General features: G+C 39.1%; 1 protein-coding gene across 2 annotated transcripts in view; it reads left to right on the top strand.

Moving 5' to 3' along the window:
* Positions 1-468: 468 nt before the first annotated feature.
* CRY2 (cryptochrome circadian regulator 2) overlaps positions 469-22,006 on the top strand; it is a 526,322-nt gene continuing 504,784 nt past the window's right edge. For both annotated transcript variants that reach the window (XM_044082571.1, XM_044082570.1), the window contains exon 1: positions 469-803. In XM_044082571.1, coding sequence (XP_043938506.1) covers positions 646-803 — 158 coding nt within the window. In that variant the 5' untranslated portion in view covers positions 469-645. The remainder of the gene's footprint in view (positions 804-22,006) is intronic.

The following is a 22,006-nucleotide window of genomic DNA, read 5'->3' as shown; positions in this document are numbered from 1 at the left end:
TAGAATAACAGGTCTTACATTAGCTTGAATATTGTGCAGGCTATGGAGTCTGAAAATAAAATTCAGTCTTTAATGATTTGCCACTAGTTTGCCAGAAAACTACAACTTTAGGAAACATCATTAACCAAAAATATGAGGCAAAATCTGGGTTTTCTGCAAAAATCTGTATAGTCGAAAGGTACTATTTTTCCCATCCCCGATTTATTGTATTTATCATCCCGGAGTGTGCGAATACGTAATTTTCGGGAAAGGAACGTCAGCCATTATAAGATTCCCCTGGTACATTCCTGCCAACCGCTCTCATTCACTGGTCACTGTTGCTAAGTAACGAATAAATGCTTTACAGGAACGTGACAGGGCGGGACTGACATGTGAGCAGAAACATGACAAGTATTTGGGGCGGGACTGAGCTATCTATCTTGCAGTAACACTCCTCAATTATGTCCAATGAAAATGTAAGGGATGGTTCTGGTTTAGTTTGTGTTATGAAAGCACGAGTGTCACGTTGTATTCAGTGAGAATCGGGGTTGCAAGGAATGTAAACAGAGCAACCCGGAAGTGTATTTTTGTGAGCGAGAAGTCATTCATATTAATCTGAACTGTTCAGGTTCTTGGGTTTGAGACTGGTCGCCTTTTTAGCTGGAGATGGTTGTGAATTCTATCCACTGGTTCAGGAAGGGGCTTCGGCTACATGACAACCCGGCCCTTCAAGCGGCCATTCGTGACGCCGACACGGTCCGTTGTGTCTACTTGTTAGATCCGTGCTTTGCTGGCTCTTCGACGGTGGGCATTAACCGATGGAGGTGAGTGCGTTTGAGTTTGTGGCGGTCTGTAGCTGTTAGCGATATGGTCTTGGTTGTAACGAAGTTGGGTGTGAACAACTGCACAGCACTTTGGATCCATCCCTTTGTGTTAGCATATGACGGAGGCAGTATTCCTCGTCTCACGGGTGGTTTGATGTTTACAGTTCCCAATGCTCAGTAATGGTCTTGCATGGGTTTGATATTTACACTTCCCAGTGCTCAGTAATTGTCTTGGACGAGTGAAAGAATACAGTGCGGCGACGCGTTTTGGTTATGGACCCAGGCACTCACTATGGGTATTACACATTGGGGCATAATAGCTCTCATTAAATTTTCAGCCAACATGGACCTGGATGTCAGAACTGCTCTTACTTACAGGTTGTCTGTCTGTACAGCATGTTTGGGGCAGCTTGCGTTTATCTTATTTACTTGCATCCCTTTTCTGTTTTTCTAAAAAAATATGCATGTGACTTGTCTGTAAATTAAAGCGGGACATTCTTTCTTCTGGCTACAGTCCTGAAAGTTGAGGGAAAATATTTCTCAGATGTCCACAGTTTTTAAAATAATGCCCAGATTTTCCCTCGTATGTTTGGTCTGTTCTCCACATTGTTTTCTGGCATGACAGACTTAGTTTCATACATCATATGCATACCTCTCAACTGTCCCTGATTTTGACTCATATTCGAACTCCGTCCTTCTTAATCCCTCCTAAAACTAGTGACTTTTGGAGGAAAGTTGGTGAATTACATGTAATGAATAATGACAATAATTAAGAGTTAAAAACTTTTTACCTCAGAAAATGTGTATTAATTCATATGCTCTTAGTCTGTCAATGTTTCGTTAATAGCACTAATATTTTAAATGTGTCCCCGATTCAGTTGATGATATTTGTCCCCGATCATTTGAGAGGTCTGACTTCATGCCCTTAAGAAAAATGCATGCCAAAGCAAAATTTGTTGTATTGTAAGCTTTCTAAGTTTTAGCCCATAGCTATACTGTCACCACTAGCCAAAATCATGGAGAAGTGCATACACAAACAACTTCTTCACTATCTTATCCACAACAATTTACTAACCAACTCACAACATGGCTTTAGACCCCACCACAGCACTACCACTGCTCTTCTCTCTTTTACCGATACTATCAATCACAACAGAAATGACAGAAAAATATCTTCAGCACTGTTCCTTGACCTATCAAAGGCCTTTGATATGGTGAACCACCAGATCCTCTATCGTACACTAGATAACCTACAACTTGATAAACAAGCTCTAGACTGGTTTATAGGCTATCTCACTGATAGGAAACAAGCCGTCCTCTGGCAATCAAAACTCTCTAAACTCTTACCTAATACCATAGGGGTACCCCAAGGATCAATACTGGGGCCTCTCCTTTTTACTATTTTCACAAATGACCTGTATAAAGCCATCCCTGAAGCCACCTGCATTCAATATGCAGATGACTCCACATTAATTTGTTCTGACACATCCCCTGTTAACCTACTAGCAAAAACTCAGTCCTGCTTTATATCAGTAGAAAATTGGCTGTTAGAACGTAAATTGATCCTGAATCCAAACAAAACAAAATTACTACTATTTCATCCCATGCAAAAGATCACACCTCTATCCTTTTCTATCTACTCCAAAAATGGGACTATCATCTCCCCAGACCCCTATACCAAACTACTAGGAGTCTCTATAGACAACAAACTCAAATTTGATATACATATTAACCAGACCATTAAAAACGTTAACAAAAAACTAGGATCTTTTTATCGGATCAAATCATTTCTAACTCCTATAGCAAAAGTGACACTGCCCCGCTCACATCTTCTCTCCACCCTCCTATATGCCTCTCCCATACTTACTAACCTCAACACATCTGAACTAAATAAACTAGAACGCTGCTATAATAATATTGCCAGATTTGCCACAGGAATGCCTTACAGAACACATCACTGTATTAACCTAATTAACCTAGATTGGATTGAATACCCTAACCTTCTAAAACAGACCCAACTTATAGAAGCATTTAAAATCCTGAACCAACCTGATAAAACACCAGCTCTGAATAACCTAATCATACCCTACAATAACCTCAGTAGTTTGCGTTCCTCAAATAAACTTCTAGTTCAAACAATCAAAGCCAACAATGTAGGAGGCGACTCACTCTTTATCAATACCATTGGGAAAATATGGAATTCCCTCCCTCCTAGCCTCACCTGTAACACCTCTCTTAATTCTTTCAAAAAAAAACTACATCTCAATTTAAGGACAAACTGGCTCTGTCAGTGCTCCAATCCTGACTAATCCTTTCTCCTTTCCATATAGATCTTCCCCCTTGGGCCCCCTCCTTTTTGTTATACTTTTTCTCTTCTCCTCTCCTCTTAACTAAAGAAGTTTAGTCCTCAATAGGAGAATTAGTACTCTGGAACTTGTGTTGATTTTTTGCATATTCATTATTGTATAATATTTTTACTCTTAATGTTTATTATTTGAATATTATTACTTTTGTATGAGTGTAATCATTTGTATTATCTTTATGTATTAATTACTGTCACTGTGGAGCTTTTCTCCCCGGGCCTCCGCTGAAAATGGACATGTAATCCAGACGGACTATCCCGGTCAACAAATGTAAAATAAAAATAAAATAAAGTTTTATAAAAGCAGTAGTTAAAATGTATCACTTGGTTTTGGCGTTTATCCTCCCATTAGGTTTGGCTTTTATCAGATTTATTATGTTTAAGATGTTGAGGGATATGCAAACTCGTGCAGCTCTTTTTTAAGTCTGTACTCCTTCAGAAATAGTGCAGCACATGCATTGCTACAGTATTGCTCAAGACTTTATGTGGCTGTAGGGATGGCATTCAGGTTTTTCATTGAATAGTCTGGGAATAAACAGAAAAACTGTGAGTGAAATAAAGGTTTGAAGTCAGGGTTGCTTTTTTAAATGTTGATCCTTTTTAGCAATACACTTGTGTTACCAAACTTTGCTTAACTTCCTTTTCTGAAGAATAAGCTTGTAACTGTTACATTTGACATTATTTCATGTTTGTAGTCTTTAATTTGTAGTTGAATAATAACTAAATTTAGAAGGGGCTAAGTTATGTTTTACACAGGCAAATTATGTGTATGTATATGTATATATATATATATATATATATATATATATATATATATATATCTACACGTGCACCTGTGCTTATGTGTTTTTATGAAAATAATTGTATATTTGTAATCAGTTTGGTGTGTATGTGATGTACGGTTTACTTGTGTACAGTAGCAGACAAGAAAGTGGGATTGATTTGGCTGTATTACTTTCTTAAAGGGACAGGTGAATGTGCAGTTTAAGTGCAAGAAAGAGAAGGAAGAAGAGAACGTGGGATGGTGGAGAGTAGTATATGATGGAATGTCCTTGTTAAAGAGAGAGAGAAGGTGGTAGGCCCTTAGAATTTTCCCATGATAGTTTGTCAGAAGGTTCAAAAACCTCTTAGGACAGCGTAAAGTTGGGAACCTGTGATGAAGGGGGTGCCTGGCAGAAGCACTCATATGAACTCCTTTTCCATCAGCTTTTTGCTTGTATATTTGAGAATCTTGCTTTACGAGTTGAAATGCTATATAGTTGCTCAAAATGTGTTTTATGCTGGCATTTGCATGTTTCAGATGAAAATTGTAATCGGGGGGGGGGGATGGGGTGTATGTTAGTAATTCCATAACATGTGATGGTTTTTCTTTTGGAAGTTTTCAGTTAATTTTTTGTGCAGTGTTTTATATATTATTGATGGCATTTTCAATACAAGTAGTCATGTTTTGCTAATGTTTTTTCTGTCATTTTTCAAGCCTTTAGTTTCTGACTGTTGATTTGAAATGCTTTTTCGATTTCTTATACCCTGAGCAATTCATTCTCTTTCTTTCTCTGTAGAACAGTGTTCTAATTCAAACCATCCTTTTATGTAGTGTTTTGAACTTTTTGTTAATTGAGTAAATTCCACAGAGCCAGTTCTATTTTGCAGGGACTTTGTTGGGGGGGATTAGAATGAGGTTTCACAGACAGTGACTGCATCTTTGGCAAATGGTGTGGACATTTAAAGCCTGTACCATAATTTCAGAGTAGTTAGACGTAATTATTGAATGGGTCGCTTCTTTAACTTATACATATTAACCAGTGTAGCAATAAGTTGCCAAGCTTTAGGTACAAGTTATATTATACCATACTGGGGCACGAGACCTTACAGTATGATGTATGGTTAGGGTATACACACTAGTTATGGTGTAGCTGTTCTATAGTGGTGAGCCGAGCCATTTAATTACTGGAGAACATAAACGCTACCTTACAACTAATCAGTGTTTTTTTTTGGGGGGGGGGCACTGACCTCTGGACATTGAAGACTTTGCATCATCTCCCCATATTTTTGTGTTTTAAGTATGCCATCTGATTGACTACTCTGTAAAATGCAAATGTGCATCATGTATACTCTAGTAGTTTTGGCTCTGGGTCATGGCTGAAAAAGGTCCATGATGATCATTTTACTTATTCAGTTGATACATGAATAAACAAGAAATAAACTGGTGAAATCCTGAATTATGTCGTAACTTATCATTGGAATTTATGTATTACATTAGAGAAGGCATAGCAGTACATATCAAGAGAACTTACAATAGCACAAGATGAAATCTGGTTTGGATACTGTAATGTGGTTATTTGCCTGTTGCTGTGTGTTTTCTTTGATGTACTTTACTGTGCTTTGTGGAACAGATATGTTAAATATATGTCCATACTTTTTGGCTTTCTAAATGGAGGAAAAATCACTAAGTGCCTGCCTATGGGGATAATCCCATTGCTTTACTGTAGCACAGAAATACCTCCACATGTTTACTGCTATAGAGACAACTGTTCTCCTGTTGGGTGTAATCACAGGTTAAAATGCATTATGCTCACCCCAATGTGATACTTTGTTGGTGACATTTGTGTTGTTTATGTGTGCTGTTTGGGTCTGTTTTGGTGCTGCATGTTGCCCCATATGACATTTTGGATTTTTAGAATAGCTGTTCCTAATGTTTTTCATTGTTGAGGGTTATAAAAGATAGCGATCTAAAAGAAACTTTTTTGGAGTTTCATGCACTTTGATTATAGTGTTGTACACTTTTGTACACTTGAGTATGTTGTTATGTACAGTCAGTCAGTAACTTTCCCATTTTTAGTTATTTAGTTCATTTAGTGATGGGGATTTTGGAAAATGTTAAACAAGACAATGTCAGAATTTTGAAAATATTCCTGATGTCATCTGGTAGTATAGTTTTGCATTTGTGCAAGTTGTCCCTTCCCATTCTGTAGGACAAACCAAATGTATATTCTGGTACATTTACACAAATCTGAGGCATAAGGCTTGTTTTAATATTTTGTGCACACCCCCTGTACCCACCCACCATGCAGAACTCTAAGGTGTAAATCTCGTTCTATATTTCTGTAAATATTCAGCCCTAATTACTCGCCCACCACGGAAGTACACCCATACATACACTCATACTCATTTTGTGTTCTGATAATCAGCCTTTGCCAGTTTCCCTATTGAAGGTCAGATGTGGTTGTGTAAGGAGACCTTCACTGGGCTCTGGGATTGACGTGTACATGTGGGGAATGAGAAAAGATCTCTTTTTTTTTTTTTTTTTTTTACATTTCTACAGTTTTTACAAAATAAACAAAAAATCTGTTTTGAACAGAACATTTGCAGCATTTTTAATGTGCATATGAATGTTGTTGGGTACATTTGAAATGTAAATTGAATTAGTTTGGATCTATGTGTGTGAAAAGACTGCTCAGGGCAGTGCAGAATTTTATTACAGTGGTCAATGTCTAATGCAGGAATTGTCTTTAGAAGCAATTCATGGCATCTTTGTGTTACAGTAGCAATCCTGTCATTCATAAGAAGAAACTGTGAACTGAAGTAGTCTAGTTTCCAGTGATGCTGTCAAACTTTTTTTTTCCCAAAACAGAACAATGTAATGTTTTTCTAAATACCTTACAGAGGAGGTTGGGTTTCAACCCAGAATCAAGAATACTTTATTTGTTTTACAATCTGATGTATGGATATTTCAATTTTACACACTTAATTGCATATTCATGTTATGTTCACAGCTAGAAAAAAACAACTTTGAAGAAAAAAAGGAAGCATAGTTGTATTTTTTTATATATGTATTTATTTTCATTGTATTTGGTTGGCTGTGCCAAGGATGGATAAATGATGTTGCTGTGAAATCACATTTTATAACCCTTTTGAAAGAATAAAAAAGTCAGCTGTGCAGTGTTACTAAAAAGATGAAAGCAGCTCACATTCATGGTGTGCTCTTGCTTTATTGCATTATTACTGCATTTTTAAGTACTGCTTGCTCATTAACCTTTGGTAAGCTTTTTGCAACATTTCCTTGTCAATGTGTAGCAAAATTATTTTTGGTAACCTAAAGCTTTGTGTACAATAGCCTTTAGGACTTGCACTCTAGGCATCAGTACTGGTCACAACTTGTTGCTGACTCCTCCCCTTTAGTAATTTTCCCTATTTTATGTTTTAAAACAGGACTGCTAATCCACTCCCATTTCCTTTGACCAGATTTTGTGCCCATAAAGAAGTTACTTGCCGCATGTGTTTTTTAATAATGTATATCACTACCTTGTATCTCTTTCTTTTAAAATGAGGTTATGCTCTGTGCAGGCTTTTCATTCACAGCTAATGTGACTACTGCTTCTAATCCTTTTTTTTTTTTTTTTTTTCTGTAACATTCCTATATACATGGGCATGCATTCCCCATCATAAATGTTGGGAGATTTGAGATGCTGGATCAGTAGAATAGGACACCTTAGAAATGATTAACTTTTGTCTGTACATGTGGTTTACTTGTAGCAAAATGTTTTCATTGCCACTCAGTTATGGGAAGTTACTTCTAGCAGCATACCAGCAGAATAAACTTGACTTTGAGTGTCCTTCTAGATGAGGTCTTTGCTGCCATGACCTGACTTACTGCTATAGCTCTCAAACAATAAGGGACACTTTTAAAATCTTAGTGCTATTAACTTGAGACATTGACAGAATCAGAGCATATGAATTAATGCACATTTTCTGAAGTAAAAGAAGTATAAAACTATTAATTATTGTCATTATTCAAAGTGTAATTCACCATTTTTCCTCCAAATGTCACTAGTTTTAGGAAGGATTAATTGGGACAGAGCTAAAAATTGAGTCAAAATCGGGGGCATCCCTTAAAATCAGGGACAGTTGGTAGAGGTATACTTACTGCACATGTTCTCATCATGCATTACAAACTTGGCTTCTTCACTAAACTCTAGGAATTTTTTCTTAGAACTGTAGTTCTGAAAGCATGCTTCTGTAAGCTTTGACACCTTGGGGGTTTATAGGTCTTCTTGAGTCTCTCCTGGATAACTTGCTCAGAATACTTTGAAGTCCGATGAAACATTTATGTGAGGTAGGCCATATAATGACCTGCCTTCAGAATGTAACTGGTGGCTTCAAGATGCATCCTTTTTCTGTTCCTGTGTACCCTGTCTTTTGCGCAGCCATGAAATACTTTGCCATTTAATGGTCACTTTCCTTCATTTTTTACAAGGGCATGTCTGGAAAAATTGAAGGGTTTGGACGTGGAGTGGTTTAATTCTCATACGAAGAAAGTTGTCAAATAGTCAAAATGAATGCCTAAAGTTAAATTACTTTTATTTATTTATTTATTTTACACTTGTTAACCGTGGTTGTTACCATAATAATTATTAGGTTTATTTACTTTGAGTAGTAGGTTGTTGGAGAATCTTAGTGATTTTTTTGTTTGAGTAGGACTGTACTAAGCTCTTGAGTGGTGGACAGTTATCTGGGTGGTAGAAGATTGAATGAATGAAAGTTAGTTTGGTTGAGGGATAGAAGATGAGGTAGTTGAATCCACTTTAGTTTACGAAGTGCTGTGCAGTGATGTGATTTGTAAAGGAGGTTAGCAGCAAATCTTGCGATTTTGTTATAACCTGTCTCCAGTTTCATTAAATCCGATTTTTTGAGATTGGTAAATATTGGTGAGGCATAAAGAAGGGTAGAAAGAAGATGGGTCCTAGCTATGGAATGTCTAGTGGTATCTCTTGGGTATGGCTTGACTCTGTAATGTGCGGCTAGCTTAATGTGGCCCTTTATGATAGTTAGGGTGAGATGTTTGTCAGATTTTAGGTTGTTGTCTGTTGTAACTCCAGGGAGTTTGGTGTGTTGGACAGGTTCAGTTTTAGTTTTATTAGCTGAGTAGATGGTGAAAGCATGAGAGTTATCAGGTACTTTACTATTAGTGAAGAGCATAATCTTTTGTTTTATTTGGATTGAGTATGAGTTTAGTCAGTGAGTATTTTTCAGTGTCCTGAAAAGATTGTTGGATTGTTTGTAGGAGTTGTGGTAGAGAAGGTGCTGAACATATGAAAGAGGAGTAGTCTGTGTATTGAATGATGGTTGCATGCTGGGTGGCCGTTTGTGAATATGATGACCAGTGGACCAAGAATTGAGCCTTGAGGTGCAACCACTGTGACTGGTAATAGGGTAAAGAGTTTCTTTTGCCATTTGACTGCCTGTCGGCAGTCTGTTAAGTAGTTGAGAAACCAGAAGAAGGCTGGCTGGGTTAAGTTTAAGGAAGCTAGCTCATTTAGGAGTTTTTGGTGTGATAATGTGTCATAGGCCTTAGACCTATCAAGAAAGATAGTAGGGACAAGCTAGTTGTCATTTCTAAGCTAGTTGATGGATTGAGCTTGTAAAACTAACTAACAAGGGCATTGGTTGGACTGTGTTTAGGGCAGTGGCTGGACTGTGTTTAGGACTAAAACTATGTTGAGATGCAGGTAGGAGATTAGTAGTTAGTAGTTGGTTGAGGAGTTGTCTGTGTATGCATTTTTCAAGAATCTGGCTATGGGGAGTGGGGGGGGGGGGTGGCCTGTAGTTTGAAAACTCAGTGAATATGCCGCCTTTGTAGAGAAAGACGATATAGGAGATTTTCCAGAGTTTGGTGATGTACTGCTCAGCAATGGAATAGTTTATTAAGAGGGATATGGGGTAGGAGATAGCATTTGCTCTAGATTTAGAAATTTACTGGGGAGTATGGTCGGCTGCAAGGGAGGAGAGTTTGTTTGGATAGATTTTTTTTTTTTGATGGTATTAGTTTGGATTGGTTTGATTGTAAAAGAGTTGGAGGATCAGCCTAGATTATAAGGAATAGATGGGGGGGGGGGGGTCTTGCAGTCGTTTTTTGCTAGGGAGAGTATGAAGCTGATAAAAGTATGAATTAAATTGTCAGGCATTGCTGTCTGTGGAGTTTGTTGTGGTTGGTGCTGGGGTTGTGTTTTGTCCAGGCTTAAGTAGTTGGGATAGCTCCCCAGAATTTCTGAGGATGATGTTTTTCTTGCATTGTTGTATAATATAGCTTTTTGTCCTGCTTTAATTTGTTTTTTGACCAGGTAGTGTAATTTATGGTAGGTGAGAAGGGAGTCTTGATTTTTTGGCCTTCTGGTATAGGGACCATGCTCTGCCTCGCTGTTTGAGGAGCTGCTTGGTGTCTTTGGTAAGCCATGGTATGTGCCTGGAGTTAGAATGAGTCTGTCCAAGGGGAGCTAGGTTGTTGAGGATATCAAGGAATTTGTCAATGAAATATTTAAAGGCTAGGTCAAGGTGTAGGTGTTTTAGAGGGGATCAGTCACATTGTTGCAGAAGGGATTTGAAGATTTCAGGGGGAGAAGTGTTTTTTTTTTTGTTGTGAATAAGTTTTGTAAGTGATATTTTTAGAAGGACAAATGTGGTGTTGAAGAAGAAAAGTGGGTAGATGATCACTTAGGCTGTCAGGGAGACAGACTGGAGACAGAGGGCTTGTTTGCGAGTGTGCAGTCTAGGATTGATTCTTTTTTTGCTATGTTTGTGAACTCTAGTAGGGAATTGTTTGTGAACTCTAGTAGGGAATTTTACAGAAACCGTGGAGGTTAATAAAATTGGAGGGATTATCTGATGAGTGGGTGGACAAGTCCATGTTAAAATCCCCCATTATTATTGTTTCTTGCCTAAAATACATCTTTAAAGATGAATTGTTATGATGAGCACTTCTGTTCTGCTGTTTTATTTTTGTTCTTTTGTTATAACGGCATCTAATCTGAAAGGGTTTTCTTTTTGCTGAGTTCTGCAACGTGATTATGAAACACAGTGTGCATCTCTGTGCAGAATGATCATATCACTAGATTTGCATGGCTTCCACACCTTTTTGTTACTTATTTATTTCTGTGTTAAGGGTTGGTGATCTTGCTGTATTCAGAGCCTAGTTTGGATATGGTATGTTTTTGACATTACCTTTATAATGTGTTTTTAATTTGCGTAGTCACTTCTAATTTACTGTAACTCACCTCGAGGGCAAATTCCTAAAATTAGTAAGTTGTTTTAATAGAATCTTGTGGGTTGTCAATATTGTTTGTTCTGATTGTATGCTATGATATGCTTGGTGTTTACACTTTTATCTAGGTTAAGGAAATGTGTGTTCCTTTTGTAGTGATTTATTGAAGCCAGCATAAGTGCATTTTTCACTCTGTTCTGTTAGCTGTCTGGATTCTGATATTCTGTTATGAGGCTTTTATTTGTTATTTATACATAACATAACTGAATCTGAAGTAGTTTTATACATGTTCTCACTCATTTTCTGAACTGCTGAGTTTCTTTCCGGTGCATGTGTGGGTGTTAATGTCTTTAGGTGGTGCCAAGTCTGCTATTGCTGCCTGATATGAATGAATTTGAAATTAATTGTTAAGACACTTTTTTAGCTTTATCAGAAGTGCAATGAGGTCAAGAAGGGACATTGTTTTACAGTGCATTGTAATAGTGAATCCTTCCTAGTTGTAGTTGAACAGCCAACATTTCTTGCAGTCTTGACATATTAGAAATATTTTGGAAATTCTATGAAAGCCTGTATAAAGCGGAGGAATATGGAAGAAGATACAATGGAAATATTTATGGAAGAATTAAATATGCCAAGGTTAGAGGTAGATGAGGCTCAGTTACTGACAGTTAGGCTAGGGGAGATGAGGTAAAAATTGTGATGTATAACCACTCTGCAGAAACCGCCCCCAGGTATAGATGATATTCCTGTTCAAGTTTGGAAGCTAGAAGGAAAAAAAAACTGATAAATATTTGGAATATTTTGTTTAACAGTATTTTAAGAGGAGAAGTACAACATCCTGGAATAAAGCAGTGGTAGTTGCAATGCCTAAAGAGGGTAAATATCTATGAGATCAAGCTTCATACAGGCCCATTTCAATACTAAACCATGATTATAGAGGGTTCATGTCTGTAATGGGTAAAATAATGGCAAAAGTAATACCAAAATTGATAGATGTGGATCATTGTGGTTTTATGAAGGGGAGGCAAACATTTAGCAACATTAACAGAACATTGATGATCCAAAAGGAAGCAGAATGTAAGAAAAGACCATTGGTGGTAGCTTTTGATGCAGAGAAAGCATTTGACAGAGTAACTGTGATTTCATAAGCAGGGCAGTGGAAGCATTTGCATTTTCTGAAAAAAATGATGAGGTTGATTTAGGAGGATATATGATGGATCGGAGGCGAAATTTAAAGTCAGTGCGGTCCTCTGATAATTTCTGCTTAAGCAGAGCAACATGGCAGGGGTGTCCTCTTTCCCCTTTCGTTGCATTATGTTTAGAACCATTGGCAAAGAAAGTTAAGGGATTCAGAAATTCAAGTATAGAATTGGTATGCTAGTCAAGAAAAGCTGGCTGTATTTAAAGATGATATAATTTTATACCTGACAAAACCAGAAAGAGACATTAGAGTGCTGTGGAACATTTTTGATTTAGTCTCCTATCTTTTTAGGACACAAAATTAATGAAGCTAAAACAAAGGAAATGGCGGTAAATTATGTACCCACATATTAATTGGTTTAGCAATATCCGTATTTATGGGAATATGATGAAATAGTTAGGATTATGGATTAAAAATTTATTCTGGTGTGGCAGCTAAGGATATGTGGGAAGAGACTAAACACAAAATAATACAAAAACTGAGAAAAATGGGAGCTTTGTTATATGGATAGTAAGATACAAGGCTGTTAGTCTTGTACACAAGCCAGACATATTTTTATCAAACAGGGGAGTTGTGGATAGTAGTTATTAAAGAGTTGAAGGACTTTATCTGGGAGGGGAAGATGGCAAGAGTCGAGTGGGATAATGAAAGCTTACAAAGGAACCATGGTATTGGGAGCAAATAAATAGACTGGGAAGACTGCAATAATTTATAGACTGCAGGTTATCGAGGATTGATATCGGAGTACAGGCAAAGAGATGGAGAGGGGGGTTCCTAATTCGAACACCAGCACTGGTAGTTTTAGTAGAATCCTAGAACCGAAGCTGCCATTAAATTAGTAGAGCATATAAAACATTGTATGATAACTATAAGAATCCATCAGAAGATGGTAGGATTGGGAAGAGAGAGTGTTTCTTTGGGAATTGCTTATTTATTGGGAGGATCTATGTATGTCTCGCAAATATGTAACAAAATCTAGAAGATTTAGGATTTTTGCTCGGAAGTGTTTACATAGATATTTTTCCTCAGGAAGACTGCAAATGTTGGAAATAAGAAGGTGAAGAAAGAGGTAATTGGAACATATTTTCTGGGAGTGCAGTGAGTTGGCGGACTTTAAGGAGTCCCTCCGGGATGCACTGTTGGAGGTGCTGGGTGTGCAGATTGATGTTGATGGAGATGAGTTTTCGGAGCTGTGATACAAAACTGGAATTGCCTAGACATGGTAATGCCTTGCTGTGTCTAATTATGGTGGCTGCCACAAAAGCAATTACTAGAACATGTAAATCAAAATCGAAACTAAGGTAGGAGCAAACTACATAGGAAAAAATGGGAATTGTGGGAATAGTACATACAGGGGAGGAAAGGGGTTTAAAAGAAGGCAGGACTTAAATGAGCTACGTAATGTTTGACTGAAAATGATGTGGTAGATTATACGTGATGTGTAATGTTTGCAACTGGGAGTGTGTCATTATGGTTTGTGATGGAAAATGCTTGCAACTAGTGTTGGTGTTTGTTTTCATTTTATATAAATGTAAAAAAGGAAATAAACGGTCTGGGCGCACTGAAATCGGCTATAAATAGATATTTATTCTAGCAAGTTAATACACAAGTGCTTTCACCCTGACAATGCAGGGCTTTTTCAAGGGAATTCCATATAAATGTATGATTGGTTATGTCATAAGTGACTTTAAGCAAGATGTTTCTTGCTGAAAAAAAAAAAACGGACAGGTGTCGAATAATTTATGTAATGTTGCTTAGATTTGCTGGAGGGATAGTTTCCTGTCCCAGAGACTTCCCATACTCTGGAACAAACTACCTATACTCTGGAACAAACTACCTGTCTATATCCAACAAAGCTCCTCATTAGCACTCTTCAAGAAAAATCTTGATTGGATGGGAGATAGGAAATTCACCCCGGGGATCACTTCTGTGGCTCTGCTCGACCGTGGCACAGGAAAATAATTTTCTTGGGTGGTGAAAGCCAGGGTACCTTTTGGCTAGGCTTATAGAGGCCCTAGGGCCATTAGCCTAGTACCTACCTATGAACTTGTTTTATAAAATTAATCAAATTGTACCAAGTGTAAATTTTCCAGTGTCACAAGTGATGATTCAATAAAGGTGTTTAACAAAAAAAAAAAAAAAAAAAAAACAGCCAGAGATGATTTAGGTTCATGGGTTCGTTTTTTTTTTTCATCCTTTCTTGACACTGACAGTGCTCATGGCATTGCGTTGTGGAGCAGGCATAGGTCCAGTGTAAGTAATTTACAGTATTATTTTTTTTTTTTTACATCAGTTTCTGAAGGTTTTCTGAATACTTATCAACTTTTCAAGTGATTCTTTCAGTTGGCCTGTTTTGAATGCTACAAAACACAGAACTGCTTTCAGTAATATGTCTGATCAGCCGTTGAGACATAAAGTGGTATATCATTCCTGGAATGAATAGATATGCTGTTTAGAATTATATGAGTGTTTGTAAATACACACAGGTTAAAGTATAGCTGTTGACGGTGTTTGTTTGTTTGTTTTTACCATTTATTTTGCAATTATAATTGCCCTTTTTTGAAGTGTTATGATTGCTGCATTCACTGACATTAAAGGTACTCTCAGCCCTTACTCTGTTACTTTTACTTCCCTCATACTCTTTCTTCTCAAGTTCTTGTAATGTAATACTCAGCAATTTCCTGTTTGCTGCTAACATTTCATTCCTTAACTTACTGTTTACCCAGTCTCTCTCTCAATTGATATTCTCATCCATTCAGTACTATGACCTTAACTCTGTGTAGCTTTCTGTGAACCCACCCATTCCAACTAATTTATTTCATTTCCTCAGTCCACTCTTACCTACAGTTTATCTTTCTTTAATTTTACTTGAGTTGTACAGGTCTGTTTTTTAGCACTATTCTACCTTACTCTTAATCACATGTGCACCATACTTTTTGTCTACTCGTATCACCAGCTGTGTTTATAGATATATAAATATATATATATATATATAAAGATGATGCATTTGCTCTCCTGTGTTTCACCAGTGATAAGTTTCTGCATGTATTTGGTATATCCATTCATATTTGCTAACTCCTTTGAATAGGGTCATGTAGGTAGGCACCCTTCAGGTCTAGCATGACCATATAATCGCTTGAAAGGTCATGGATAGTAGTTTTTGACTAATTAGCATTTTGAATTTTGGGACATAATTGAAATTTTGACAGAACTAACATTGGTCTTCACATGGTTTCCTAGAAACTGATTGAATGGACCCTAGTTGTAAAAAAAAATCTAGCAAGATGGGAGGGAGAAGACCCTCTTGTACTTTTGGGAGTTTTGGTATTACTTGGAAGAGTGACTTTTCCTTGAACTGAATGGAATTCCCCCTTTTCTGTGATGTGTAAGACGCATTGACCTCCTGTGAATGGTTTTCATTGTTGTAGGAAAGAGGAGAGTTTCTCTGCTAGATGGAAGGGCAGAGGGGATGTGGGACTGAGGATGGAGGGCTGTGCATAGTCATAGCTGTTCCTGTGTGGGGGGAGGGGGGGTCTTTGGAATCCCCAGGTCTAGGGTGCTGAACAGGTTTCTACCTCCTAGACTGTCTGGGTATCTCTGCTCGGTGAGACTTCCCTTTGTCTTGCCTATGGGGAAAAGGCCAAAGTAGTAGTAGTATCTTTTGGCTTTTCCCGGTTAGGGGTCGCCACAGCGGAACTCCGGTCTGCTAATGATTGGCAGTAGATTTTTATGTACCGAGTTGCCAGTCCTGACGCACAACCTTCAACGAAGGTACACCCATTCACGCATGTCTCCACACAGAAGACGCTTTAGCTGAGAATTGAACAGGACAACGTCTTACTGTGAGGCGACAACGCTACCGCAGCAACTTCTATTATATCTAGAAGTGGGAGATAGAATTCTTTCACCTGTTTTTCCCGTTTTGTCCAACTTCTCAAATACTTTTTCTGCAGGAGGGTCAAAAAGGAACTATTTATCCAGTAGAGCATTCAGGAATTCAGACTTTACATGGTCAGAGAGTGGCTGTGTCCTCAGCCAAGCATGTCTGCAAGTGAGAACCTGTATCAGCTGCTCTACAAGCTACATCCAATGCATTGTAGCTACATTTTAGAGTGGATCTTGAGACCTGCACTACTGATGTCGTAGTTTTCTCTGTGGCCCTATAAGGTCTTGGCAGTAATACTGTTCAGAAAGTAAAGAAAGACACCAGATGTGGTTGGCTGTTCCTGAAGTAAAGAAAGACACCAGATGTGGTTGGCTGTTCCTGAAGTTTGATCATATTGACTTTCGAAGAAGAATTATCTCCCTCAGTTATCAACGCTCGAGAGCCAGAAGTCAGTCTGTGGAGTAACTTCAAACCTAACTGACAAGGGTGTTGGGGTAGTCCTATCCAATTGTTCTACTGCCATGGCAGCCTCCCTAGGGGGTCACACTAGAGGGCTTGGACCTAATAGTCGTCAGGTTGCGGGGGGGGGGGGCTAGAAAAGCACCTCACTTGATTTGCCAGGCAACTTAATGCAGGCATGGAAGGTTCGCCAGCCAATTCCTTTCTTTCAGCTTTTTGTCCTTGCTTCTTTTGGGCATGATAGCTGCTGAAGCTAAGGAATGAGAAGAAATAAGAGAGCCACGTCCAAGGATTCCATGTGGACTGCAAGGACTTTGAGCCTATGCTTAATAGTCGTAGTTCAAAACTTAGCACAATCTTGACAACTAGAAACATTGAGCTGAGGCCTCATAAAAATGGAAGTTGGAATGAAAATCATTATGAAGGATTTGTTTCCCACACTTTAAGCAGTTATTGATGCTTTTTAAAACATTAATCAGAATAGAAAATTACCCAGTGGGGTGCTTGTCTGAAATCGGGAGGAAATAACTCTGGAGAAAATGAGCTGACTAATGGACTGCAAATGTCTGATAAAAACTGAGTTGCATATCTGACTTCACAGCTGGAAAGAATTGTAGATGGTACTGACAGACTCGACTCTTGCACCTCAATGTCCGGATGTACTTTGGCTATAGGTGATGTCAAGATTCTGGAAATTGCACTGTTCGTGGGCTTCTGCATGGTAGGAAGACGGAAGAATCACTATTGCAACATCAGTCTAGTCGAACATCTACAATTGGGTAAGTGTTACAGGTGGACTGTACTTTCCTCCTGACTCTAGGGCTGTAGCATTAAAAGCCTTTTTGTTGTTTTGAGGTTTGTCTAGATTTGTTACACTTGCCCAGATTTTTGCTTCCTTGCTGCAGCTGCACTGGACTCTGAGAATTCCTGCCACAGCCTAATGAGCTTTTTTTAAGGTGATAGCTTATATTGTGCTGGAGGATGTTGGCCATATTCATTCATCTGTTTGCTTCATTCAGGTTTTGTATTTCACAGTAGTCCTGTCAACTGCTTTCGCCAAAATTAGTCCTTTGACTTTAGTCAGTACTAGCATGTGTGTGTGTTATTCAGTATTGCTTCTGTTGCTGTTTTCCTGGCAGTGACCCCCTACTTTCTGTATTGGCTACCTGCCATTTGCTGCACACAGCATCGCTTTCATGAACCCTACCTTTACTGGTGTTTAGTTGCTTCATTCTGTTGTCTGCTATACAGTCGTTCATTTCTATGTCGGAAGTTTTCTACTTATTCGTTTTGATTGTGATTTAGTTGCCACTCAGTTAATATAGTTTCTAGGTCACAGTGACTGTTTTTTTTTTTTTGCCCTTGCCAATATTACAAGAGTGGGTGTTGTGGTGCAGTGGTTAGCATTGTCGCCTTACAGCAAGAGGTTCTCTGGTTTGATTCTTGGCTGGAGTGCTTTCTGTGCTGAGCCTGCATGTCGTCCCAGTTGCATGGGTTTCCTCTAGGTGCTCTGGTTTCCTTCCACACTCCAAAGGCATGCAGCAGCTGGATTGGATACTCTAAATTGGCTGTAGGTGTGAGTGCGAGTGAGTGGTAAGGATGAACTACTGGGGCAGGACAAGCCACCCAGTGTAAACCTTGGCTTGAAATGATTGTCGCTGTTAAAGCGACACCCTGACCCCATGTGCAAAATGGGGAAAAAGGAGTTGAGGATGGATGTTTTTAAAAAGACCCAACCATGCCCCTGGTGGCTGAAATGAGCACCTGCATAAATGGACAATGTCCTGTGCCCTCCGTATGCATGTGTTTGCTTCAACCCACATGTTAATGAGGGCTACCATCACTACATTAGGATTGCCAAGCTCATGTCCCTGGTTCTGGTTATTTGTTGACCCTCAAGCTTTCGCTTGCATGATTGCATTTGACCATCCAGAAGCTCTCTCTCCTGGGGCAAGCTGGCATCAGCTGCTTATTTCTACCTCTTCATACCTTACCCTTCACGTGTGGGATGCTGTTTAAGCTGGAGTTTTCTGGGTGATAGTCAATGTTTCATCAGTCTATGCGATATGACAGTTCTGGGTTTATTCTGACATTTATCACCCACGTAACATTTTTTGGGGGGCTGTTGCTTGAGATTCTACCCTGTAAGAAATTCCTACTGCAGAAGTATTAATGAAGATACTGTAGTTCTGTGTGCTGTCTTCCATAACAGTGCATGTACAAGATTCTACTTTTGCAGAAGAATGTTTTTGTATGTTCTGTTTTGTGGTGTTTTCTGGTCTTAGATTTGTTTTAATGAAAATGGATGACACTTGGGTTGTGGCTCAGCTAGGCTGTGTATGGCTGATGTTTGACACTGTTTAGTACATTTGTTTGTAGCAAGCACTTGAGAACGACACAACTACAAAATTCATGTTCTTATTTTTATATAATGATTGATGTTAGCTACAGTGTAGCTAGTTTCAAAAGATTCTGTGATCTGCATTGAAGCATGTTGTTTTACTTCAGCAGCGCTGATGACGTCTTATTTCATAAGCAAGTAACACATAACCATGATTTGCACATCAATTATGTGCTGCCCTACATGCTTCCTCGCAATATGTCCTTGTGTTTAATGTATTTGTTGAGGTGGTAGTGGGAGTTGTTGCCTTTCTGCACCTTAAGTACCATATGTAAATGTGATCTGCATATGCATAATACTTATCCGTGCTCTACCCCATTCAACAAACATTAATAAGATTACACTCTGCTGTACTTTTTGCATCACTCTGTGAGGTGTACAACAACGCGTAACTATTATTTGGCAGGTTGGCGGACAGGATAGCTGCTTTGCCATGTCCTGTAAGTAATGCATGTAATACAAATCTATACATGAATTGTGTGCTGCCATGCTTTTGTATTACAATATAATTTTGTTACTTTTTCTGTTGTAGTACCTGTGTAAGTACTGTACTGCTAGTTTTACAGGGAGGTGCACTTTTGGGATGGCATTTGTAGTTGTAGTCCCACCTAGTGATCTATCCCATCCCATTACTCCTTTTTTGGTCACCCAGTGTGGCCATCCAGCCCATCCTGCTACTTCATTGTCTCGTCTCACTGGTTGTAAAATCTTCTTCTGGGGCATACCTCTCAACTGTCCAGATTTTTGTAGAATGTTGAGATTTTGCCTCATATCTTTGATACGTTTCTTTTAAAATTGTGGTTTTCTAGCAAATCATTGGTAAATAATTGAAGATTCAAGTTAGAATATATAAAAAAGTAATGTCTTTTGGATTTTCCCGGTTACGGGTCGCCACAGCGGAACTCCAGTCCGCTAATGATTGGCAGCGGATTTTTACGGTGTCGAGTTGCCAGCCCAATGCCCAACCTTCAAAGAAGGAACACCCATTCAAGCTCGCACCTACCTGCATGTCTTTAACATCACTCTACTGCGGGGAGGACATGCAGACTTCACACACAAGGCGCTCCAGCCGGGATTCGAATGGGAGAACCTCTTGCTGTGATGCGACAACGCTTAACCGATGCACCACCACGGTCAAGTTAGAATAGAATGACTGATATGTACTTTCAGGCCTCGCACTCTTCAGAAAATTTATGCTATTTCCAAACCTGTTACTCTGTCAACTTTCTAAGTTTGCAAGAGCAGTATTTAAAAATTGTCCCTATTTTTGGGCCTTTGTCCAGATTTCTTGCTCTAGTAGGTTGAGAAGTATGTTGTGGGGCAGCAGTTGATTTGTGGTAGTCTGCTATCCTAATTGGATTCATGTTTTTCAGTATGTACATGACATTCATTTTTCAGCTGTTTTAAGGTGCAACTTGTGTGTGGCCAGTTACTAGCCTGTATATACATCCCCCTTGCCCTGTAAAGCTGATGCACCTGCTGAGTTCCCTGCTTTCCTGTATGGAGGACTGTGGTGAAGCCCATGCTTCGCTGATGCAGTTACACAGAGATTCTAAGTTTTAGTACAGATAGGTAAAGTTAATGATATAGAAGTAATCAAAACTGAGATCAGGAAAACTGATATTCACTGCCATTGACGGTTTTTTCTTTCCATTGTGCCAGTCATACTGTCCTTGGACTGGTTTCTGTCTAGAGGGTTGGACTGTTGAAGGTGCATGCAAGAACACCATTGTGCACCCCCCCCCACCCAAATCGTGTGCAGGAATGAAGCGCCCAGTACCTCTTCAGACATTGTCAGTCATTGCTGCTAATCTTTCATGAAGATCGAATAGGATGCTGTAGACCGCATCTACAGGGAAGGGATTCTTTTTGTGCTGTTGCAGCTAGAACAAAATGGATATTGCTGAAAAATCTGTACTCTGCCATTATTTGTCAAAGCATGTCTTTTTCATTTGCTGTTGCTGTCTGAGCTTTGGTCATAGTATCTTGTAGAAAGTGTTAAATTCATGTGCAAAATGGTGTGAAATGTTTGATGTTAAGTTGTCTATCTCGTCTTCATTCTTGCTGGATGGGTTCGGAGCCGACCTCGGCTCCGACTCGGCCACTCTAAAAGCTCGAGAGTTGGTTCCACCGGCTCGAGGCTCCCCCTATATCCCACAATGCTAGGCGTGAGTTACCTCCGATCTCGTTTGCCGCTACAGCGATCGAGGTGTGTTTTCTACCGGCTCCAGGTTAGTGAAAGTTAGACTAGTTTAAATTCTTAGACTTAGGCTAGCTCTGTGTATTTTTCTTTCCCTTCCCTTTAGTGTAGTGGACTTATTATCCCTTCTACCTTTATCCAGCCCCCTTTTTTTCTAAAGAACTTATAGTTCTTTCCCCAAAGGCCTTCGGGCCCTTCCTTCCCTATCCTTAGGGTGTGTATGTGTTTTATTTAGGGAGTTCTTATTTAACTTATTTTTAGTTTAAATAATTCCCTTTGAACCCTATTAGTGTAATCTGGGTGTGTGTGTTTTCTGTGTGTGATTACACTTCGGTTCCTTGAGTATGTCCAAGGATACAAAGGTCTCAGGCTTCAAGAAGTGTGACTCGTGCTGTCAGAAAATGTCTCTGACAGACGGTCACACTTCTTGTGTGTATTGCCTGGGACCTTTACACCGTATGCCATGGCTTCAGCCCTAGAGTCCTGCAGGAGAGAAAAAATAAACTCATTTTGAGGGGTTTAATTAAGCCTGAAGGTTCCCTTTCTGTGTCATCGGGGAAACCTTCTAAGGCTTCTAAGACCTCGGCTCCAGCTTCAGAGTCGAGGCCTAAGACTTCGAAGCCTACTGCTTCATCGGCTCTGGCTGGAGCTGATGAGTC

Source organism: Protopterus annectens, chromosome 9.part0 (genome assembly GCF_019279795.1).
Source record: "Protopterus annectens isolate FY-2018-M chromosome 9.part0, PAN1.0, whole genome shotgun sequence".
Taxonomy (NCBI): Eukaryota; Metazoa; Chordata; order Ceratodontiformes; family Protopteridae; genus Protopterus; species Protopterus annectens.
Note: the sequence above shows the minus strand (reverse complement) of the source record. Positions and strands in the feature narration are given on the sequence as shown.